We start from the raw sequence: 16,288 nt of genomic DNA, 5'->3' as shown, positions 1-16,288 counted from the left end.
CATGGGGACGAAATTCAGATTCCACCAAGAGCAGCAATATCAATAGCGGCAATCACAAAAAAATTATGCACTAGCTCCTAAAGCTTCGAATGTGATCAACAACAAATGGAAAAAGCCGGCGAAGGGGTTCCTGATGATCAATGTTGATGGATCATTCGCAGAGATCACCGGGGATGGTAGTACTGGTGTAGTTATAAGAGATGCTTTGGGAGGCTTCATCGCCGCTTCTTATAGCTATATATCTCATGGCGGAAGCCTTTGCGTTGATAGATGGACTCTTATTGGCACAACAGATTGGTTCCAATCGTGTGCAAATCCAAGCTTACTGTATAGAAGTGGTTGACACAATGCTTGATGGAGGGTTTTCATCTACGGCTTCGGCGGCTATCTATGAGGATTGCAATTAACTATGGAAAGATTTTGCTGCAATTTCGATTACCCATTATAATATGGAGAGTAATTGAGTAGCTCATGAGCTGGTTAGGCAAGCAATGTTAGATAGAAACTCTGGTGTGTGGATAGATGACACCCCAGCATCTATTCGACAGTTACTGGTAAACGATATTATGTCAAATCAATAAAGCTTGCCAAATGGCTTAACCTCAAAAAAAAAAAACTAGAGTGAAAAAACTAGCTCCGCCTGCTCAGCTTTGGCTCCACCCTCTCGCGGAGGGATCTCAGACGCGCTCTAGGCCGTCAGCCATCAGCCGAATCTTGAGGGTCAAATCTTAAATTTGAATTAGGATATGTGGATTTGAAATTTTGAACGCAACAAATTGAGCTACGATTCTTTGAAATTCATTAGTTTCCCCTCCACCATTCGGCGGTTACGCACTTGGTGTCGGCTTGAAGCTCCCGGTCCGTCCCGGACGGCCGGACCCGGCAGGCCACCGCCTCCCCCTCCCGCCCCGTCCCACGAGCAGCAGCGAGATGCCTAGTAGATCTCGCGCGAGATGGCCACGCCGCTGACCCTCCTCGCCGTCATCCTCCACTTCTGCGCCGCCGCGGCCACCGTCGAGGCTCTGGTCTTCGACGTTCCGTCGGGCAGCTCAAAGTGCCTGACCGAGGAGCTCCGCCGCTTCGCGCACTCCCGCGCCTCGTACCGCGTGGCGGCGGAGTCCACGTCGGCGGCCGACCCGAGGATCTCTGCGCGCATGACGGGGCCGCGCGGCGAGGAGCTCCACCTGGCGGAGGCCGCCGAGCGCGGGGAGCTCAGGTTCCAGGCGGTGGAGGACGGCGAGCACACCGCCTGCTTCTGAACGCCGCGCTACGAGCGCGGCGCCGTTGTCTCCGTCGACGTGCAGTGGGACACCACCGGTGCCCCGCGCCCGGGGTACCCCGCCGGCCGTCGCGGACGGCCGCATTGCTGTATGTTCCCTAATCCCTAGCCCCCCATCATCGCTTAGACTGATGCCCCTGTTTTGCCTTAACGTGCTTAAGAAACTGAGAATTATTCGTTGTTTCTAAAATTAGCTTAAAGGAAGCTTTAGTTTGATCAGCTTGTAAGTTTACAGGGATATTAATATGCACATTATCTTCAATAACATAATTATCAGATGCCTAAATTACAAGCTAGCAGTATGTTTTCTACATCCTGATAGCAAATCTGTAAGCTATGTTCACATCCTATCTCAAGGTGAATTACAATCTCGTTGATCACTTGGTGGTATAATGCGGCAAACAATTGCATACTCCGGCAGATCGGTGGTCAGCAGAGTTCTTCAATCATTGGAAATTGTTTCGATGACTTCCAAAAAAATGAGTGTTTGTTCATTTCATTACAAGTTCACAATTAATTAATTCAAGAAAATGTTTTTCTCATGCTAAAGGAGGAAGAAGCATCTGTCTTCTGAATTCTCCCTAGCAATCCATCTGAGAGCAGTCTTGTAATGTCTGTCCCTGTCACTTTCCAGTCCATTGCTGAAGAGTTGAAGAAATTGGAGGATTCTGCTCAACTCATACACGAAGAGATGATTTCTCTGCACCAGAGGTGATCTTTTGATGCCTATTAATCGATGTTTCTTTCTCGAAAACCCAAGTTGTCGCTGCTAATTTCCAGTTCTCCCTGATCTTTCATCCTTTTCTGCCAGTGAGCATGAGATGCAGAGACTCAACGAAGACACTGCGACAAAAATACATTCGTTTACCCTGGTGTCGCTGGCCATGTGCGTCGGTGTCGCAGGATTGCAGCTGTGGCATCTGAAGACTTTCTTCCAGAAACAGCATATACTGTAGAAGTTAGATCAGGTCCTGTGCACAATCGTTTTCCCCATATTCACAAGGTTGCATTAAATGGATCATCCACTCGTATCTCTTTAAGAAAGTGTAGGTCGTATCTCTTTAAGAAAGTGTAGGTCATTCTATGCTCACCGATTTACTGATTCAGATGAGAATTTCGCCCCTAGAATGCGGATGCCGGAACCTTTGTTTTGTTATACATGTATAAGACAGCAATAGTGATTTATCAAACTTATTAGCAAATTTTCAGTGCCATGCCTGCACCCTGCAGTGCAAACTGTTTCTGAACTTTTCCGTGCCACAGATCAATGATTACTGGAAGTTAACAAATTAAATTTACCTGGTAGAGAGCAATAGATAGAATACAAAATACCAAAGCCTGGCTACTGCTACAAGCAATTGCACCCAATGCAATATACCACAACATGAAATTCGAGACATCTTGATACATCCACTGTGCACAAGAGAACTGAAGTATACACCCCCATTCCAAATTATAGATTGTTTTGGTATTTTTAGGTGCATAGTTTTTGCTATGCATCTAGATATAGATATAGTGCATATCTATATGCGACCTATAATTTGAAAAGGAGGAGTAACAATGAATGTTCTTCAGTGATCAGATTGCCTTGAGCCTAATCTGTGCTCCATGTGTCGGAAGCAGTGTCATCACTGTATGCGGCGCTTCAGAGTAGGACGGCGCGAGCTCGAACTTGAATTACTGGAGCCTGGAGGATCATGGTCAGCACCATCTTGGTCTCGAGCAGCGCGAATCTTGTGATGGCTAATCCGGCAGTAGGAGACATTGAGGACATAAGGGTGGAACGGGAATATCAAGCCATCGATGGCATGGCGAGTGAATAAAGAATTGCACATCCCTACTAAGATACATAGAGTCGCAAGTAACAAATACGTGTATTTCTCGTGCCTGCGTGCAGTACTGCAGTACCAGGCCACCAGAGGTGCCGAACGTAGGCAGTGCCACCAGTCTCGCGCCCCTACCCGATCCCTAGGATACAACGCACAGCCCGGTGCCTAAATACCTTCTTGTGAGCCTAAAAAAAAAATCTTTATTGTGTCACTACACTAACTCGCCAATCAGGCTTGATCGAAGCCACGCCTCTGACTCATGCCTCCGTCATTGCTTCCTTGTCAAGAGTAATGGGAAATCAGCGAGCAATACGACTTGCATAAAGAAACACGAAGAACGGCATCACACTAAGCAACCCACAATCATATCTGCTGATGAATAATAGATTTATGAATCAGAATAGGCGAAATAATGAATGACAAAGGCTATTAGAAAAATGCTTAGAAAACAACTCCAACCTATACTCCTCATGTATATGTTACTCTGTAGGAAGTGAAACAAATAGAATGAGAAATGGAGAACAAATGGTGAATTGAGGCAAAACCCTAGCATCAAACTGAGGATCTAAACTCACTAGTGCTGATCAGTAAACTAAGCCAAAAGCTCAAAACTATAATGATGAAAGACCTTTTAGAGAAAAAGAAAGAGAAATGACTTCTGCCGAACTGTTTCTGCCTATGATGAAGAGAGAAATGACTTCTGCCGAACTGTTTCTGCCTATGATGAAGATGCAACCTCAATGGCACTACCAAGGGGCCATGCTGCTTCAACATGTGAATCGCCATAAGCCACTTTCTTTACCAAGGTAATGTCTTGATAAGGATCCACGCCTGAAAGAACAAAAAAAAGGCAATAAGAATAAGAAAATATCTGCGAAGGCTATAAGTTCTAAGGTTATCGTGACATTTTTTCTTTGAAATAAGCCATACCGAATCCATCGACAAGTAATGTGTACTGGTAGACAAGGTCTATGCAAAGGTAGGGAATGTTCTCCTCTGATACATCAGGGTAGGTTGCCTGTGCATCCTTCACATTCAACTTACAAACACGCCGTGCATTTTCTTCAAAGTCCGAGGGTTTAACCTCAGCAGTCGCTGCATTTGGGTTAACAAAACCAGCCTGAGCACAGATGAGACACAATTAGGTGCAAGTCATGATTAGGATTAGTAAGGCATAACAATTCAATTCAAGAAAATCAGAGAGTTCAATTGTGAAATAGACTTGCCTCAGCAGCCCTATCAAAGAAAAATGATGCTACAAAGAGGTTCTTTTGTCCATCTCCACCGCCACCATTCCACACACCACCAAATGTGCATTTCATGTGAGTGCATGCTGGTTCATCAACTTTAAGAGCTCTCACTGCAAGAGCCCTGCACTTGGAATAACTAGCACCAGAAGGTGAGCCTGATGCTTCAAATGTTTTATCACCGTAGCTGTATTTCCCTGAAATTAATGGCACATTCAAGATATGATAAAATATTGTGAGCAATAAACAGAAAACATATATTGACAATTTAAACAATAATTTGATTGGACAATTTCATCTCTGTTGGAAACTGAAACATGTATTCATCATAAGATTAATCTGCTGATAAAGTAGCATGCTTTTATCAAAGGCCTCTTTTATACAGAATGGTGCAATACTTTGATTAATATTTTATGAAAGGCCTCTATCATAAGATTGGTTTATGCTTATCTCATAACAGGGTATGGACCCTGCATAGAACAGAATAAAGTTCAGGAAAATAGTATTTTTTGTACTTTTGGGTTTGTTTCAAAATGATCATTCGCCCTTTCAATGCTGATGTAATTTCACTGTAAAATGTAGGAAGTTCATTTCAAATTCCAAAAAGACAACGAGGTAATGCTATATCAGGTTTAGATATTGGCCTTGAAGATTTTTTTTTAAAAAAAACAACCATACCATGATGCCCCTCCAACATACAGTCGTTGTAGTCATTGCCTTCGCCGGTTTTTAAGATCTCCGCTCTAGCCGCCAGCAAACCATAATGCAAATAACTGTGGATAACAATATATGCAGTTATATTTTATATCTATGCTCTTTACACGTCTTGTTTAGATGAAGAGAGTATTATGATGCTAGTTCCTACAGTAGCCCATCTAATTGTGGTAAATTATGCTGTCCCATGTAATTACAGATGTAAGGAAGGGGAGAGAAGTGCTAGGGTTAACCAAAAGACATATGGTGAGTATGATTGCTGCCAAATATTAAGCTCTTTAAAACTATAACCACCCGAGCTGCTAACATGTGGTAGCAACCTCCAAATAATTGCAGGTTTCACCTTTCTACAGTGACAAAGGAACTCAAACTTGGAATATGAGATAGTTGCTAACCATGCCATGACTGTATGGACTGGTTCTATCAATTTCGAGTAAGCCGCTTTAAGCACAGGCTTTAGACATCATTGGTATATTAAATTGGCAGAAAGTAGCAGTAAAGTCAATCATAATCTTAGAATGTAATGACATATTTGATGCAAACCTGTGTACATAAAGATAGTATGTGGTTCCTTTAAGTAGGAGCTTTTTCACATATGAATCTTCACCATCTGCTACTTCAGGCGCCTTTACTGCATCCTTCTCCGAGATAGCATAAGCCATTTGGACTGAACCACCTCCTAAATCAACAACTCCAACTGTGTTTGAGTATGGCTTTCCCAATTTTCCCAAAAGATAATTGATAGTGACCTACAAAAAAATAAAATAAAAGACATCCATGTTGCTTCTTTCTGTTGTGAAGGTTGCAGGAGAACAGCAAATGGATAAGTTTTAGTTTCAAATTTAAAATACAAAAAATGTGATTATGGACATTGCAAAGTCAAAGTTAGATGGGAAGAGGCTAGCACCAAGTACAGAAGATGTTAAGAAATCTACAAGAACAACGAGAAAGGAAGAAAATCGAGCTCCGAAGCATATTGAATTTTGAATAAATTAGAACACTGTACCCACTGGAATGCGCCTTCCTGAGATCCATCTAGAACAGTCACCCAATCTGGCTGGGATTTGAAAGAACTCTTGTCACGAAGTAGTTCCCTAACCTACAGAATTCATATTCAACAATAACAAAATGAATTCAGATAATACAAAAATAAAAGAGATACAAAGAACATCATATATAAATGCTAAATTAAGGCTACAAAACAAAAGGTGGAATGATCACATTTTTAAGGGATATGACATGCTACTGCCAGACCCCCACAAGGAGAATATTTACCGCTTGCAAAATTTCTTCAGATCTTTCAGTCCCTAGTGCTCTGAGACCAGCAGTGGCCTGCACAATGGTCCAAAATCACATTTTTGCTGTGTTTCCCAAACTGATGTTGTTTCAGCTTCCACAACCATAAAATGCAATACAAGAACCATCACTCACCCCAACCCTGACAGGTGTTTGCTGACGCAACTCTGCTGGAACTACCTTTTCAGCTTCCTCTAAAAGAGAAATAAGCGATTCAGCAGCCTTTTGTGGATCCTTCGCATAAGCACTCAGGCCTGGTTTTTTCTAGAGCAAAACGAAGACGTAGAATCAGAGATGTTAGACTTTCCCTCTCTTTTCTGGATGGTCAATTGCTTTTTCTAATTCAAATATATAATAGAACAATGGTATATGGAAGGTTGATTGCAGATATTAGGTCAATGAGCACCTTAAATAAATGATCATCTTTTCACAGCAAGTTCTACACCCCCCCACAAAAAATAAAATAAAATAAATAAAGGCCAAAAACTACATGGTACATTGCTTTGAGAAGTGAAGACCGGCTCAACCAGGATGATAAATTGTTTTGTGGTGATACAATCTCGGAACATGTACATGCAACTTTGCGAGTTTGCAGAACATTTATTTTGGCGTGATTCCCGATGTTTTAAAGGTCCAAATTTTCTTGTTCTAGCATCCCTAACATGACATATTTCCTTCCAAAAAAAACATGATAGATTCTATGAGGGGTGAAATATCAAGTTTTGGATAGCCAAACAGATAGGACAGAATTCCCAATTCAATTTTCCTACTAATAAAGGGCCAATACTTCAAGCTAATTTTCAACATGACTGTCAGCAAAGACTTTCCAAAATTCAAACAGGTTCATAAAGAATGTCCAAAAGCATTAAGACAAAATCCAGGTAGAAAATAGCTTTCTTAATATTCTCTCTTTCGGGATTATTCCCCAAAAACCAGCTGTCTGCTGCCATGTATTTAACAATCAAATAATTAAACAATGTTCCTGAGTTCAAAAGCAAGAAACTCGAAGAGACTTGTGAAAGTCCTAAAGTTGACATGCTAAGTAAAAATCGACTGATTTCATATTTGAATAAATAACACTCATGTATCATGACAAGGTCCTGGCTTAATGTTTAGTATGGCAAGACCGCAAGATCTCACAGCAAGTAATGTGCTTATAAGGTGAATAGGATGCTTAAGTGTTGGTGTATGTGAGTGTTGGCCCATGTATAGAGGCCCATCTAGAGTCACATGTATAGCTACTATATTACCCACCCTTCTAGTGTTTGGAGGAATACAGTGTGTCATTTCCTCTAGCATGGTATCATTAGCCTAGCATCCTCTCTCCATCCTCTCCTCCAGCCGCCGCCGCCGCCGGCACCGCCCCTCCCTCCCCTCTCCTCCTTCCCTCCCCTCTCCTCCCTCCCTTCCCTCTCCAGTCAGCCGGCGCCGGTCCGCTCCTCTGCTCCTGCCGGCGCGGGTGCCTGGATCCAGGGCGCCGCCGCGCCCGCCCCAGCGCCCGCACCGGCCGCGGCGCACGCGACTGCGGGGGTCGCGGGCACGGGAGGCGCGGAGGGCGCAGGATCCGCCGCCGCCCGATCCGGCCCCTGGGTGGGGGGCGCCGCCGCCGCCGCCCCTGCCCCCGACGGCCCCCTGCAGCCGCTGCTGCAGCTGCCGCCCGTGCCCGCGGCCGACGCCGTCGCCGCCCACCGGGCCACTATCGCTGCGGGCAAGCAGCCCCTTCCCGCTGCCGACGCCGCCATTCCTGAGCTCGGGATGCCTCCCGCGGATGCGCCGTACGACGCCGCCGCCCTCAGTGGGCACCAGGCCGACGCTGCTCTCGCCGCCAAGTCCGAGGCTTCGGCAGCTCAGGAGCGGGTCCGCGCGGCCGCCCTCGCTTGGGAGCGCGAGCGCTCCGCGGCCGACGCTCTCGCTCGCCGGGTCGCTGAGGCGGAGCACTACATCCCCCTCTCCGGCCAGCAGGTCGTCGTCCCCTTCGCCGAGCACGCCGCCTCTTCTTCCCACCAGGCTCCGCCCTCGGGTTCTGGACCCCGGCTCGACCCAACCGATCCCATGGTTGCCCAGCTCCACCTTCAGGCCGCCGGCGTCCAGAACATCAGGGCCCTGGTCTCCGTCCTCCTCGACCCTACGTCCTCCTCCTATGGGCACTGGCGGGACCAGGTCCTCCTCGCCCTACGCCGCTACGCCCTCGACGACCATGTCCTTCTCGACATGCCGGTTGCGGCGCGGGACGTGGTGTGGCTGCGCCTCGACAGCGTCGCCATGTCCTGGATCTTTGGGACCATCTCTCTAGATCTGCAGGACATCGTCAGGACCCACGGCGGCACCGCGCGGCAGGCCTGGCTGGCGCTCGAGGGGCAGTTCCTCGGCAACGCCGAGTTCCGCGCTCTCCAGCTCGACGCCACCTTCCGCACCTTCGAGCAGGGGGGCCTCTCCGTCGGTGAGTTCTGCAGGAGGATGAAAGGCATGGCTGATGCTCTTCACGACCTCGGGTGCCCGGTGCCCGACCGGGTCCTGGTGCTCAATGTCCTGGGGGTCTCAGCTCCACCTACGACCACCTGCGGACATGGATCACCCGCCAGAGGCCCTTCCCCTCCTTCCTACAGGTCCGGGATGACCTTGTTCTCGAGGAGATCACCAGGGGTCCCGCGACCGGCTCGTCCTCGCCATCCTCCACCGCGCTCGTGGCTGCTCCAGTCTTGAACTCCGCTGCGCCGGTAGTTCGGACTGGGGGGGGGGGTTGGTGTATGTGAGTGTTGGCCCATGTATAGAGGCACATCTAGAGGCTCATGTATAGCTACTATATTACCCACCCTTCTAGGGTTTGGAGGAATACAGCGTGTCATTTCCTCTAGCATTAAGCTTGCACCGGTGCTTAATGTGTGCTAGCAAGGTGGTTGACCCTGTCATGTCTAAGCACTTTTGCATTTTACATGCCGATGCTTAATGATGTAACATCATTCTCTCTCTTTAAGCACTCATGTCTAAGCACCTTGTGTTACACATGCCCTAAGATACTATAACTTCTACTTATTAGTTGCAGGAAAAGGTGCTACATGTCATATCCTAATATGAAAGATGAAACCACATAGTGGGATCACTTCATCATTCAATATTCTTCTAGCCATGAAAGTCTAGAGATAGTAGGTTATGGCTCCAACAATTTATGGGAAACAAAATAAAAGGATGAGCATCAATCGCCACATATCACCATTATTAATATGGTCCTGAGTAATTATATCTGCAATACTATGCAAATTTTGCACATAATATGTGCAGGATACTGTCAAAAAAAAGGGTGCAGGATTGTTTGGTTGTGAACTCTCAGTAGCCAAACCAAAACTTTGGAATAGCGAAAAAAACAAACAACTCCAACGCTTTCTCAAAAGAAAATAATCATTGTTTAGATTGGTCATACTCATACATTGTATATCTTATTAGATTCCACCGGTGTTGCTGAATTTTCATTGGTGTTAGAGAAGCCAATTGTCATTGGCGTTACGAAGCCATTGGTGTTAGTTTGGATTGGGATAGAAGCAGACCAAACATGCTGTATCATATCAGTCTCGTCTCAAAGGACACTCCAGAACACCCCTGCATCAGACCACAGAATGAACAAACCCACCAAGCAACGCCACACACTACGCAAGTTAAACTAAATGAATGGACAAGGAAAAAGCCCAACCAATTCACCTGCTTGAACAGCTCGATCTCCTTCCCAATGGGCACCAAGTCCAGGCTTTCGTCGAAGCAATACACGTGCACGCGGCTCCCGGAGCTGCCGGCGTCAAATATCACGGCGTACTTGTTCGATCCGTCTTCAACGGCCCGGGGGCCCCACCTCCGACCTCCGGCGGCGAGGAGCTCACCTCCTGAGGCGGAGGCCGGCGCGCGCGGCATGAGAAGTAGCACAAACGAGATGAGGAGTACCGGCGCGAGCAGCACCAGCAACACCCCGCGGTACCGGAGCACGCGGTCGGCCACGGCCTCCGTCTGCTGCTGCTGCCGTGCCCCGGCGCCCGAGTAGCGCCGCATCCTCGCGGCCGCCGCCGTGGCCGCCGCGGCGTCCAAGGCGGAGGGGGCGGCGGCGAGATCGTCGGCGTGGAGCAGATCGGCCGCCGAGGGCGTGCGGTAGCGGATGCGGCCGTTGGTCGGCGACGGTTTCACCGCCTCCTGCTGCGGCGGCTCCAGCGTGTCGGTGCGGGGTGGCCGCGCGCGGCGGCCTTATCGAGCGCGTGCCGGCGGTGGGTGGGCCTGCGCGGCAGCACGAAACTGCGCGGTGCCACGGGCTCGGCGCGAGAAATCTCTCCGGCGCAGGTCACGGCGACCGTTGGGGTTGACTCCGGGGTGGCATTGCGATCGGGGCGAAGGGACTGGAGGCACGGGCGGCAAATTGGCTCGATTCGTGGAGGCGGCTCTCGCCGTGCTCACGATCACTCACGGCGGAGGGGGAGGGGGAGGGGGGAGCGGGGAAACTGGCCTGGTCCGGGGGGGACCTGTGGGGCAAGGTGGCCGGTGGCGTGTGTTTCTGGGTGAGTGACGTGCCGGCCGGGCGCGCGTGCAGGGCCGCGGGCTGCTGCTGCCCCATGGCCATGGGCCACGAGCGAACTTTTTTCTTTTTTATATTTTTAAAAAATAAAAATTTCAAAAATATATGTCCGTTTTGAAATATTTCAAAAATACCCCCGGTCGCCCTCACAAAGGGCGACAGGCCCTAAGTGTAATTTTTTTCTTTAAATTTGCAACGAGGTCCTTGGAAAAAAGGGCATGTCGCCCCCCCAACGGGCGACAGGGAGGGGCCTGTCGCCCCCCCTCGGGCGACTGCTGGGCCCAGCCCACGGGCGCGGCAGGGGGGCCTGTCGCCCCCCCCCTCGGGCGACCGGGGTGTGCCCCCCTTATCTAAGCTCCAACCCTCCCCTTTCTTCCTCATTTGAGCCCGAAAATTCCACCAAAAATCCAGAAAAAAAGAGAGGAGTGAGGAGAAGGAAAGCGGCGAAGCCCTGCCGGATTCAGCACTTGTGATCTGCAGGTTAGTACATTTAGTTTATATATTGTTATATTTAAGTACTACGTATTTAAGTATGAGTAATTTAAGTAGGGGTGAGTAATTTAATTTAATTAGTGCTATAGTAGAACCATTTAAGTAGGAGTTTAATGATACTTTAGTTTGTAGTTACGTAGTAGTAAATTAGTTTCAAAAATTAGTACTACGCATTTATTATTACAATTGCAGTACTATTAGAGACGTGTTTATAAATTAATTATGATTTAGAATAGAATTTGGCATATGCAGTATAGAATTTGAGTGTCATCACGTAGTTATGAATACTTATACGTTGTAGTTGAATTTCATACTTAGTTTTTATGGATTATTGAATAAGGTAGTGAAGTAAAGAGTATAACTCGATAAGTATTATGTGATATGTCGAGCAAAATGCAGTTTCAAGTATTTTATGGTGAATACAATGTTATGTATGGGCCAAATGGAGTAGATCTTTCTGCCTTTAAGCGCACATCTAGCGGCATAGATAAACCTCTGGAAAGTAGTTTTGGTTCCATATGTAAATGGCTGCAGCGTGGGTTCCATGTTGATCCGTTGACACATGTAATCACTGTCCAGTCTCTTGTTAATTGGGAGGTAGAAAGTGAATTATGGGAATTGATGATGATACACAGCACTGATGACTGGCAGTAGTACATGTAAGCAGCTCTAGAGCGTGGGTGGTCTCTGGCCATTCTTGTTCAAATTCGGGAGAAGACACAAAATGAAATCCAACATTGTGCAGATTAAGGAACTCCGAGTATTCGAAGAGAGACCAATTATGTTGAGCAAGATGAGTCAGAAGAGACAGAGAACCAAAACATGAGACCACAGGGCCTTGCTGATGAGGGAGAGAGGATACATAGCATTGTGGACGAGATGGAGGCAGAAGACCAAACCGCAATAGAGATGGAAGAATATGAGGGCTCATCTGATGACGAGCAGTACTCATTGCCAAAAGAGTGGAAGGAGCATGGTTTTGGCAGTCATGTCGCAGAAGATGTACGAAATCAGGAGTGGGAGTACAGAGGGAATGAGGTAGTGCAAGGTGCAACATATCCAAACATTGAAGCCGTAAAAGATGCTGTGAGACTATGGGCAATATCATTGAAACGAGAATTCAGAGTCGTAAAGTCTGGCAGTAAAGAATATGAGGTGAAGTGTGTGAATGCTGGATGTCCATGGCGAGTACATGCATTCAAGGGAAAATGGAAGTCAAACTGGAGGCGATCTCTATACACCATGATTGGTGTGACCGGTATGTAATGAAATATTATTGTTTATCACTTATGCATTCGTCGGTATTCCATTGTTTCGACAATTTTGTTTTTTTCAGGTTACGTGAGGCCGGTCTACTGACTCTGAGCCGTCTTGTCGAGGTTGGGCCTATTCAGTTCGATCGATCCCTCCTGACGGCGCTCGTTGACAGATGGAGGCCGGAGACACATGTTCCACCTCCCGTGTGGGGAGATGACTCCTACGCTGCAGGACGTGGCCTACCTCCTCGGCCTCCCTATCGTCAGAGAGGTTGTAGGTCCGCGTGTGGTGGCGGCCTCGTGGAAGGAGGACCTGGAGGCACGTTTTGCCCTGGTTGACCGCGTGGAAGAAGCAGGTCCGATCAACCCGCACCCGCGAGCAGCAGGTCCTTCGAAGACCTGGTTCCTACAGTTTACAGTACGTATTCATTCCATATTTAAATTTAATTGTTACAATTCACATGTTCCATTGTCAGATGAAACTATTAATCTTAATTGTTTATGCAGCCTGCCCTGTTGGCTGCGGATGCCGACGAGTACAGTGTGACCAGATCGCTGGAGGCGTACCTACTTTGGTTGTTTGGTTACATCATGTTCAATAACACTCATGGCAACTCGGTCGATAGGATTCTCCTTCCGTATGCACGGGAGATTGCGGATGGGGACGAGGACGTACCGCCCTACAGCTGGGGTGAGGCGGTACTTGCAGCCACTTACCGTGGACTCTGCGACGGCTGCATGAAGACACATGGGAACGCTATCCTGGCAGGGTGCCCACCACTGCTACAGCTTTGGTCGTACGAGAGGCTAGCCGTTGGTCGGCCCATGGTCAGCCACGAGCCTTACCACGGGGCCATGTACGGCGACGAGGAGGACGAGAGGCCCACTATGGGAACTATCTGGATCTGGCGTCAGGTACGTTCGCAACAAATCTAATTTTGTTATTCATTGTTACATGATGCATTAGCGCACTTTTAATTTTACTTATTCGGAATGCAGAGGTCCTGGGCCCATGCGCAGGTTAGACGCGCATATCCTGAGTTTGTTTTGGAGCTCGACATGCTGACGCCCGAGGACGTTGTCTGGGAGCCTTACAGCCCAAGAGGCTGTGGCTACCCGTGCACCAGCAGGCCTGTCTTCGCACTGCTCCGCGAATGCGAGCCTGTGGCTTACTACCGCCGTCCTAGTTTATGACATCGTGGTTGAGGCATATTGCCCCTGAAGAGTCAGGAGACAGTTTGGGCAGCGCCAGGAGTTTCCGGTGCCCACCGCGTTGGAGCGTGTCAGTCGCCAGTACCACAGGTAATTATGAATGAACTTGGCTCAAACATTCATGTCGAATCTAATGATTCTTCGTGGTCCACTTTGTAGGTTGTCAAGGAGTGGCTTGCCGTGCTCTGATGATTGGCTCACCAAAATCCAGCCGTGGGTGGACCAATGGGAACAGGCAGACGAGCACTTGGTCCATCCAACAGGACCACACACAGACAGCTCCTTTAGGGCTTACCTCACCTGGTACTTACCCCGGACTCGGGCTCGTCTGGTTTTTGTTGACACTCACCCGCAGCCACACCAGGCGAGGCCTCAGGATGGCTATGCCCGGCACCACGTGGAGGCACTAGCTGGCGCGGTGAGTCTCTTGATCATATTTGCATATATATATAATCATATTCATAAGATAATTCATGTGTTTGTAACTGTACCTTTACTGAATTGATGCAGCTTCGCCTTTGCAACATGATGGAGATGGACTATTCGACTTACTTGACGAGGGTACGTGCCCGATCCCCAATGACCCAGTTTGAGCAGACAGAGGCATGGTCGAGGCAGCGTGATCAGTTGCGTCAGGTAGCGCACAACTTCGGAAGCCGTGTGCAGTACGAAGACAACCACGGGTCGTCTCAGGCCTCGTCGTCGTTCCCGTGTCCGTCGACCGTGCACGGGCCGACGTCGCAGTTCTTCCCAAGTGCAGGTAACGTACATATCTCTTTAAAATTACATCAAGTGTTCCTACATATTTACTAATATCACATACAGGATACGATTCAGCTACTGCGTTCCGCCATACTGGAATGTTTAGAGGGACAGCACCAGTTGGCGGACCGTATCCAGGGATGGTACCGGGGCCACAGATGCCGGCCTACACAGGTTAGTTTATGTTTCGTATTTCGGTTTCTACATGTCATGACAAAATATACGAGCGTACGCTAACATCCACATTTTTTGCGTAGGATTCTACCCCCATGCGGGCGCCGGACCTTCTTCTTCCTTCTTTCGACCAGATAACGAGACCTTCACCTTAGACGACTTCGACAGCTTGAGTCCAGAAGAGCCTGCCGCGCAAGGTGACCCCGATGTCTTGGGGTATTCGCAGCAGACACCGCAGCCCCTTGCGCGTCCTGAACGACAGGTGAGGTCTCCGGATGTTCTCACCTACTCCGAGGGCCATGTCCGTGCCCAGCAGAGGGCTAAGAGGGTCCGACGCCCTAGGGGTGGTTAGATATATCTGATGTTTGTATCTCTGATGTTTATTTGTAATGAGATAGCTGCGGACCGCTTATTTGTATCCGATGTTTATGATTGTGCTAGTTTACTTGTCATTTGTTTCTATAGGTATCATTGATGTGAACTTGTTATGTTTGTGGGTTCCATAATGCTCGTGAAATAAGGGAAGTTCTTGCGAATTTTTTCCGTGATTTAATGAAGGACAAGTTAGGTGCGGTAGGAGTTAGCGACCGAGATCTTGCCGACGATGATGATGACTACACACTCGAATAGCTCAAAATAGGAACTATAGTGTATCTAGCTGCGAGTACGAGATCACAGGTTGCCACTAATCAGCACAGCGATCACGAGTTTCCCAAATATCGCATTCTTTGCCCAGACATACGTGACCCAATAGTAGTGCTCTTCCACCATTTCAAAAAGATGTGACAACACGGCAAGCACTCCAGGGACCTCGTTGCGAATTTCAAATGACAAAGGGAATGGCGGCATATGGCGGCCATGGCTTATAAAAGGGGAGGGGACCTGTCGCCCGTTGGGGGGGCGACAGGCTCCTTTTTTTTTCTCCAGGGACCTCGTTGCGAATTTGAAGAAAAAAAATTACACTTTGGACCTGTCGCTCTATGGGGGGCGACCGGGGGGTATTTTTGAAATATTGCAAAACGGACATATATTTTTGAAATTTTTATTTTTTTTAAATATAAAAAAGAAAAAAGTTCGCCACGAGCGCCAGGCCCGTGGGTTTGCCACTGCGCACACAAAAAAACTCCCTAAAAAACAAAGAAAACATCGCTTCAAAAATCAAAATACTCGGCAGTCGGCATACAGGGGAAAACACTCCAAAATCACCGTTTTTATTATGAAAAATACGGTTTTGAAAATAGAGTGATATCCTTGCATTGATCAATGGGAGGCACAGGATGGAACGGAACTAGAAAAATTATACCACACAAGATTCTTTGATTTATGTGGTGAGAGTACGTGTGCATACATTGAGTTCTCCTAGCATATGAGAAACATCTTAAGCAAACAAGTAAAATACTATAAAATCATGAAAAGCCATTTTGAGGGAAGTTGCATTAAGTTTTTCTTCACAAAATAAACCTTGTGAATTCACCAGC

At 47.6% G+C, this 16,288-nt stretch overlaps 1 protein-coding gene and 1 pseudogene across 3 annotated transcripts; one reads left to right on the top strand and one right to left on the bottom strand.

Annotated features, from left to right (window-relative positions):
* Nucleotides 1-636: 636 nt before the first annotated feature.
* Nucleotides 637-2,493, top strand: LOC120688383 (annotated as a pseudogene).
* A 964-nt stretch (nucleotides 2,494-3,457) lies between these two features.
* Nucleotides 3,458-10,832, bottom strand: LOC120688382 (probable apyrase 1). Of its 3 annotated transcripts, none has more exons than XM_039970687.1 (10): nucleotides 10,059-10,832; nucleotides 6,501-6,629; nucleotides 6,345-6,401; nucleotides 6,076-6,168; nucleotides 5,613-5,818; nucleotides 5,034-5,128; nucleotides 4,335-4,552; nucleotides 4,039-4,228; nucleotides 3,827-3,939; nucleotides 3,458-3,784 (listed from the first exon to the last, which is right to left on the bottom strand). In XM_039970687.1, exons 1-9 carry the CDS (start codon nucleotides 10,398-10,400, stop codon nucleotides 3,827-3,829), a joined length of 1,443 nt encoding a protein of 480 aa, XP_039826621.1. In that variant the 5' UTR covers nucleotides 10,401-10,832; the 3' UTR covers nucleotides 3,458-3,784. The 3 variants fall into 3 exon arrangements, with proteins under 3 accessions (XP_039826621.1, XP_039826622.1, XP_039826620.1); XM_039970688.1 differs by adding an exon at nucleotides 9,790-9,959 and having other exon boundaries at nucleotides 3,458-3,939; nucleotides 10,059-10,204; XM_039970686.1 differs by having other exon boundaries at nucleotides 3,458-3,939.
* Between the last annotated feature and the right edge of the window lie 5,456 nt (nucleotides 10,833-16,288).

Source organism: Panicum virgatum, chromosome 9N, assembly GCF_016808335.1.
Source record: "Panicum virgatum strain AP13 chromosome 9N, P.virgatum_v5, whole genome shotgun sequence".
In the NCBI taxonomy this organism is placed as follows: domain Eukaryota; kingdom Viridiplantae; phylum Streptophyta; class Magnoliopsida; order Poales; family Poaceae; genus Panicum; species Panicum virgatum.
Note: the sequence above shows the minus strand (reverse complement) of the source record. Positions and strands in the feature narration are given on the sequence as shown.